Consider the following 8,465-nt stretch of genomic DNA (forward strand, 5'->3'; position numbering starts at 1 on the left):
TTTTTATAACGCACGTCGGTATCATGTTTTATCATGTCACCTTTCAAGTTATACGTAGCTTAAAATTCTAATTAATTATTAATTATATATTAATAATTATTCATTATTACATGTATGTAGATAGATTTGATAGTATAATTAATGTCTTGCGCATTTCAGGACAACGATGGATACTGAAAGAAATACTTAGAAACTTGGAACGGAATCTACCGTTTATTAGATTAACGCGTATTAAAAATGCATTTGAAAGTGTTGATATGGTGACGTACGACATGACACGATTTTCCGAAGATACTGCAGAAGGCATTTTGCAGGAAAATACCAACAATACCGAAAATGTGACTGAGAATTGTCCCGTAGTTCCGGAAAATTTCTTGGAAAATTCTACAAATTCACAGCTGAGTAACACAGATGTGCACACTACAACTGAGGATGTGACAGAAATGACTGATACTGAATCCGAAACAGTGAGTTCATCTAGCTATAATCCGGAATCGAAGGAAGTCAGTAGCGACGAGGAGACAGAAGCTGAAGAAAATGAACTCGAAGATACTTCCACTGAGCAGTCCTGACGGCGATCATTGAATCTTACAGCCATACAGGCCGACACCGGATGCGATGATTCTGAAATGACCATTCCTGATTCCCGAGGCAGACGAAAAAATAATTTCTGTTTATTTTGCCAAAAATTTCAAACTACTATAGTCCGACATTTGGAAACCGTACATGCAAACGAGACAGAAGTTCAAAAATTTGCATTTCTTCCCAAGAGAAATCCAGAGCGACGAAAAATAATTGACAAGCTTAGGAAGGATGGAAACTTTCAATACAATACCAATGCGACGTTAAACAAAGGAGACTTAATTGTCTGCAGGAGACCTTCTGCACAGCGAGGTAAAACTGCAGCCGATTTTCTAGCGTGCGCACAGTGTCATGGTTTTTTCAGTAAAAATAACATAAGGCACCATATTCGTGAGTGCATGAGTGATAAGCATATAAAGAATACAAGGACAGCTGGGATTCTCAGTCGTACAATTACCTGTAGAATACATCCCTGTGCAACTTTAACGTTGAAAAGAGTAGTATTCCCTGTGATGAGAGACGATTTGACATCATGACATGATACGGCATCGTATGAGACTGTTGGGTCGATTCCTCCTCGCCATCAAAAGAATAGATAAAAACATAGAATCGCTGGAAACGGTCTACGATCCGAAGCTATATGATAATTGCATATCGGCAATACAAGTTTTGGCAGAATTCGACATCGACACAAACACTTTTAAGAAGCCATCAACTGGTTCAACATTGGGGACACTCCTAAAACAGACTGGACAAGTACTTCGTAGCTTATGTATTAAAAGAGGTGATCACAACAAGCAAGTCAAAGTAGAAAATTTTTTAAAATTGTATGAAGAAGATTTTGGCGTAAGTGTAAATAGGACCGTAGCTGAGACGCATATTATGCGACACCGTCACAAGAAGGTAGTTTTGCCTTCAATGGAAGACATTAAGCTATTGTATAATTCTTTGAAGGAACATCGAACGGAGGCATTATCTGCATTACAATCATGTTTCTCTAAAGAAGCGTGGTACACGTTAGCCGAAACTACACTTCTTTCGGTACAATTATTTAATCGAAGGCGAGCGGGCGAGATTGAGCACATTCTAATGGAGGATATAAATAATATAGAGTCAGTAACAAAGGAGACACAAACCGAATTATATAAAGCCCTAAATGCGACAGAGCGTAGAGCCGCAACTAAATACGTACGGTTTACAATTCGTGGAAAACTAGGTAGAACAGTACCGGTACTTTTAGATTCGGACCTTCATACTGCTATTAAAATGATACTAAAATATCGACGCAACATAGGCGTTCCAGAAAAAAATCCGTTTCTGTTTGGTATACCGTGTGTGGATAAAACCAGACACAAGTGGCTTAGAGCGTGCGTTTTAATGAGAAAATATTCTTCATTGTCTGGTGCAAAGTTGCCAAATACTCTACGGGGAACAATGTTAAGGAAGCATATAGCTACTAAGTGCATCAGTTTAAATCTATCAGATAATCAAGTTATCGATTTAGCCAATTTTATGGGACACCATGACAAGATACACCGGTCTCATTACCGACAATCCATACTGACGAAAGATCTTGGTATATCTCGTTTACTTGAGCATGCTCAAGGCGACGACGCATCTTCAGATGAGGAAAGCACACCTGAACCCGAAGTTGAAAATCAGGATGCAGAATATGAAAACGATAACGCAGGTGCGTGTGAAGAAATTACAAACTTTTCACTGGCCAGCAACAGCATATCGTATAATGAGAATGAACGTACAAAACATGTAGAGCAAGACCTAGATGATGATGACGATGAAAATATCGGTACAGATAAACGAAGAGGTATGTGGCACTGTATAGTACTGTTATATACTTATTATTACAAACATTTTGTACTCTAAGATCTCATGCTACTAATTGTTAGATATATGATGTACTATCGTTAATATATAACAACCGTAACATTATTTCAGTTTCACTATTCGGCTCAAAGAGACGTAGTGGTGAGAGAAAACGATGGAGCACTAGTGAAAAGGATATTTGCATGGGAATATTTGGCAGCAACATCCATAAGGGAGTGTTACCATCATTCAAGGAAATCAATCAAGTTAAACAACAGTACCCAGTTTTAAAACTACGTACACCAGCACAAATTAAAACATGGATACACAATCAAATTCGAAAAAAAAACAGCTTAATTTTTGCCTTCTATGCTAAAGAGGGTACGTCACCCTGAGACGTCTAAAAATACATAAAGATTGAGAATTTTTCATGGGTAAGTACTAAATAAAAGTTAGATTTTTTCAGAGGGTATAAATATAACTTTCAGCTTTATTTTCCGATTTTTAAAAAGTAAGAATGTTATAAAATGACATATATGTTCACTATTCCCAAAACCTTTTCTGCTACAACATCAATTTCTGGGCGTCCATTGTACCATTCTTACTTTTTGAACATTGGAACAAAAAATTGAAAGTCACATTTATATTCTCTGAAAAAAATCTAAACTTTTCATTTAGTAATTTACCTATGAAAAATATTCTCAAACTTGATCTATTTTTAAACGCTTCAAGGTGGTGTACTGCTTTAAAATTGATAAAATTGTGTAAAGTATATTTTACTTTATTAAGATTTTAATGCCTCATAGTGTAGCTTTGTATTCCGTGTTTGAATTCACTATTATAATATACTGTATGTAGCTGCATACGGCTAGACAAAGATATTTCTACGCATATTATGGTTCATACCTTTGGTTTTGACTGTAGTAGAATGTATAAACTTGGTAAACTTGATTGTATTATAGATATACAAGGTGTCCACGGGAACAGTAAATAGTCCTTTATTTCCTAAAGTATTTGAGGTACGAAAAAATTTTTTATATAAAATTGCATGGTACGGTGGGGCTAGTTTAGTGACTATGGCAAATTTTTGTTTTACATTATTGTTTTAAGAGATATGAAAGTGAAGTTTGGTTTTTTAAACGGAATTGTATATCTGCTTTTTATTTCCTTTGCTAGTACGTTTCAAGACGAATTCAGTAAGCTTTAATATATGCAACCTTTTACGATTAGTTTTCGAGATATTGCGCTTCCAAATTTAATGATATACGTGGCGTTTGGGGCGCAAATACATCTCCAGTGCTTCCTATTCGAGCAGGTTTTCCTTCATTGAAAATGGGTAAATGTGTAAGCGCAATATTTGGAAAACCAGTTGAAAGAAGGTGCATACATTCCAGGTTAATGAATTCGTCTTGAAACGCACTATCAAGTGATTTAAAAAGAAGTACCTATATATTTCCATTTTAAAAACCAAACTTGACCTTTATATCTCTTGAAACAATAATGTGAAAAAATTCGCTATAGTCACTAAATTAGCCCTCTCGTACCATGCAATTGTATATATATGTTTATATAAACAGTTTTTTCGTATTTCAAATACTTTAGGAAATAACGAACTGTTCACTGTTCTCGGGGACACTCTATAGATAAAAAGGATAAAAAGGTTATATAATTATATTAGCCCGTAATTATATTACATGCAGGGTCTATGGGACATGTTTTCTAGTTGATGTATAAAGTGGTGTGTCTAGATATGCTAAAATCAAGGTAATATATTGTATATTATAAAATATATTATCCGTTAAAATCTAATAGCTTTAAATTTTAATATTCATAGTTCTGGCTATCCATTCCCTTGTCCTTTTCAAACAAAAATTCGCTGTACATATTATCCTTAAATTTTAATCTTCTTAATGTATCGTAAGTGTATGATATCTTTGTAAATGTAATTTTCCATGTAAGCATTAACATAGGTTTTTTAAGTAATGAGTAAATGTTAATATAAATTAATAAAATCTTACTAAGTCTAAAAGCTTTTACGAATTGTCGACTAGTCGCCGACGATCACCAGATTCAAGAAAATATGAGTTCGTATACACGTGGTCGCCTGGTTTTTGGTCGCTCGTAAACGAAGTCGCAGGCGACTAGTCCAATAACGCCTCTAAATATGTCACTTTTGGAGAATATACGTAAAATACAAAAATCGAAATGAAAAACCTTGTTATTTATTATTCACAATACAATAACTTTAAATCCCTACAATTCAGTATTCAGGCCTATATTGTAGAGTTTAATTTGCAAAGTTACAGTATATTTTCAATATCGAATTTATTAATCTAAGGAAGGAATTTTTGTTTCAAAATAATAAAACAACTTCTACCTCTTGTACGATTTACTTTCAGTAATTTGAAGATCTAGAAACATCCAAATTATTTCCCAGTATACATATTTAATGTTTTTGTAATTAAAATATTAGTTCAGCTTATTTTACGGTTTGTGAACTTGGAAATATATGTTACATGTTTCATTTCATTTCATACATGTACACTTCAAATATCACAAACCAATAGCGCGAGTGTGTAGCAAGGCAAGGCCGAGGATTTGTATATTAATAAACGACAATACATACGACTCGCTTCTAATTTAAACACCGGAATGTCTGCATACGCCATGTTCGCACTGCCACTTTAGGACTTAGAACCCATAGACATACAGGGTGTAACAAAAATGTTGGAAGACCTGGAAGTGGGAGACTCGTGAGGTGATTTGAAACAAGTTTTTCCTTACCAAAAATGTTATCTGAGGCTTTGTGAACGAGATATTAACGAAAAACCCCGACCAATCAGAGCGCGAGTCTGCCGGCCGAGTTCCCGCGGCAGCATTGGCTACCACTCACAGTGCGTGTAACAACTCCTCCAACATTTTTGTTACACCCTGTATATAATAGCCTGCGCGATCTTATGGCAGGGATGAAGTCGGCACTAGAGAGAGAAGACAATAACTGCAGTAGCTTCCCTCTCAAACATTTTTGTTACACCCTGTATATAATAGCCTGCGCGGTCTTATGGCAGGGATGAAGTCGGCACTAGAGAGAGAAGACAATAACTGCAGTAGCTTCCCTCTCTTTCTAATGGGGCTGTTGGTGGGGGATTCTCCTACGGCTGTAGTGGCATTACATGCGTGCAGCATTCCTTCTCCTCATCGTCCTCCAGGTGCTTCCTACCCTCCCACTGCGATGTGCGAGCAAGGGAGGAGTTACTCCAGCGCTACTTCTGTCCTTCGGTCTCGCTTCATCCCTGCCATAAGACCGCGCAGTCTATTATATATGCTACGTTTAGAACCCTCACACAGTAGCAACAATTTGTCGCTTACGAAAACGGCATTTGTTCATATGGAAGTGTGCGCATTTGACAACGTGACTGCAGAACGACTTTTTTGTCCCTGATGCCTAGCAAGTTGATAAGGGCTTATAAAATTAATAAACATGCGTGCACTAGTGACACTTTGTCGCGCGGTCGTGGGACACTTTTCGCGGCGGCTCTTAGAGTACGAGTGAAGATCCGGCGCTTTGCGAATGTCGCTTTTTGCGTTCTAAAAACTCATCTGAAAGCAAAAATCCTTATGCCTAGGTGCCTCTCAAATTATAGAGTCCGATGTGTATTAAAGAGGGTGTAAAATACCAGGAGTTTTTCGCCCAATCATGTTCATTGAAAATGGCTAGAAACATAATTATATTACTACAACAGAAGTACCAAAAAACTTAAGGTTCTAATATGAGTTAACGTAGCCGTGAAGGTAACGTCACGGCTTCAGAAGCCGAAGGTCGTGAGATCGCGAACTCATTTTGGGAGATACTTTCCTTTTTCTTTTTTTCAAGCACATTTTTGTTTTTGCTTCTTTATTTAACAATTTATAAATAACACACAAGGATTAAGAGATAAAAAGTACAAACTATAATGCCTAATAAAAAACATTTTGTCCAATTAACACGCATTTTTATTAATAATAATTAGATTAGGTAAAGGTATTATAAAAATAAAATTACTTGTGCAATGAATATACTAGAGTATTTTGGTACGGGTAGTAGAACTGAGCATGGGTGAGTTCTTTACACAAAATAAATCGAAAATATAGCATGATTTTTTGTTTGTCGCTTTGTTTTCAAAAAAATTAAGTGTGAAAATTCCTCGCGTACGCGTGGCTTGTCACACTTTCTACCTAACCGATCGCACTCTACGTTAGTATTGTGACAATATTATGAAGGGTAGTGATTAACACTATTTTTTAGCGGAATTAAATATTACATTAATGAAGAAATTGCTGAAATTGTCGTCCATCTTGCCGTAAACAAATTGTTGCTCGTCGAATAACAGAAGCATGAACTGATGCGGATAAACTTTGTGTCCGTACTTGCTCAAATGCAAAGGAACTTCTTTTTTGTAATTGTTCACGGTTTGTATGCTCGTCGGCATACAGAAGTTCTTCAACGCGACTCCGTGAAAAAAATCACCGTTCCACTATGAACGATCTAATACTCATGTCGTTGATTTCATACATTTTTAACTTCTCGGGTGAAATGAGATGGTTCTCCATCGTGTTGGAAAATTAGTTTTTTCTAACAGACAGAAGTACGTTATCTAGCAACACCAGCAACTCCTGGCGTCCGCCTTCTGCTGATCTTTGTTCTACATTTAGGTGTTACACGTCTATCTGGATGACGACGACGTGGAAATCTTTCTCCGTAATATGCAACTGCAGTTGAAGCATTGTCGTCGTAAGTACGTAGTAACGCAAGTATCATATCCGTGTATTCGCGGTTACTGTATCGCGTCATTACGATAATTTTAACAATCCTAGAAGGTGCAACGTAGTCAGTAAGGCAACCAAGTCGGTACAAGACCCAGCATAATATTGTTAATGTTTACATAATTATAAACACAGGAACGAGCCAATCTATGGAGCAATCGGTTAGATCAGTCCTATTCAATTTGTTTTTGCTATTCAAATTTTTTTCACCACTGTCCGCCGTTACCGTGGAGTAACAGAGACAAAAGTCTGAGGGTCTTTGTTTACGAAGGCACACGGAGCGAAATAAATATTAGAAGGGGAAGCAGGTGTGTGAGGGGCCCTCTTGAGAGCCAAGTTGGACAACACTGGGTTAGATAGAAAGTGTGCTAAGTGTACGCGTACGCGAAGAATTTTCAAACTTGATTTTCTCAAAAAAGAAGCTCCAAACAAAAAAAAATCGTTATTCTGTATTTTGGATTTGTTTTCATAAGGAATTCGCCCATGCCCGGTTGTACTACATGTACCGAAACACCCTGTATATTTCACAATGATACACATACACAATACATAACATGCCAACAGTAAGGGTAATGACACAGATGTTCATGATATAAAATAAATTCTGTAACATACAATCTAATAATATATAAATAGTGCATCATGTCGTTTTATATAAACAGAAGAACGGGTACTATAATTAGAGATGTACGGACTAGTGGCCGACTAGTCGGTTAAGCCAACTATTATTATTTATTGAAATCTATTAAATAAGTACCAACTAACTAGAAACTTTAGCCATTGGATTATTTTCCACGCGAAGTCGAACACTTTTTGGAACAACATATCGGACTTTGTTGACACGTGTAGTATCCTCCGAAGAAAGAAGATAATGAGTGTAGAGAAAGAAGAGTGTATGAGAGAAGAGATGAGAGTGAAAGGAGCGGCGAGCAGAAGCAGAAGTCCAAGGTAGGGAAGGGGTGTGTATACAAGCGAGGGTAGGTTAAGAGCTTGTTGTATTTTGTGAAAAGAATTGTAACCCCCAGGGGAAACAATAAAAGAAATTATTGACTGCCACTTTGCGGTAATATCAACCACTAATCTTTACAAAGCCCACATTCGCCGTGATACTAGCGATGTACTCGCTTAGCGATAAATCAAGAACTAATTGTATAAGGATTATCGGCGCTCTTGGATGTCGTTAGACTGCTTTCAAGATATGACAGATGCAACAGTTTTACTGTATTACATGCCTTTAAAGTTGTAAGACATTTGGT

At 36.7% G+C, this 8,465-nt stretch overlaps 1 protein-coding gene across 1 annotated transcript; it reads left to right on the forward strand.

Moving 5' to 3' along the window:
• Positions 1 to 1,119: 1,119 nt before the first annotated feature.
• LOC107193007 lies at positions 1,120 to 2,787 on the forward strand (the record flags this gene model as incomplete). Its single annotated transcript, XM_015582377.1, has 2 exons — positions 1,120 to 2,407; positions 2,539 to 2,787. Coding segments are annotated over exons 1-2 (1,537 nt in total), but the record flags the coding sequence as incomplete, so codon positions are not given.
• Positions 2,788 to 8,465: the final 5,678 nt, after the last annotated feature.

This window comes from Dufourea novaeangliae, unplaced genomic scaffold (genome assembly GCF_001272555.1).
Source record: "Dufourea novaeangliae isolate 0120121106 unplaced genomic scaffold, ASM127255v1 scaffold514, whole genome shotgun sequence".
Taxonomy (NCBI): Eukaryota; Metazoa; Arthropoda; class Insecta; order Hymenoptera; family Halictidae; genus Dufourea; species Dufourea novaeangliae.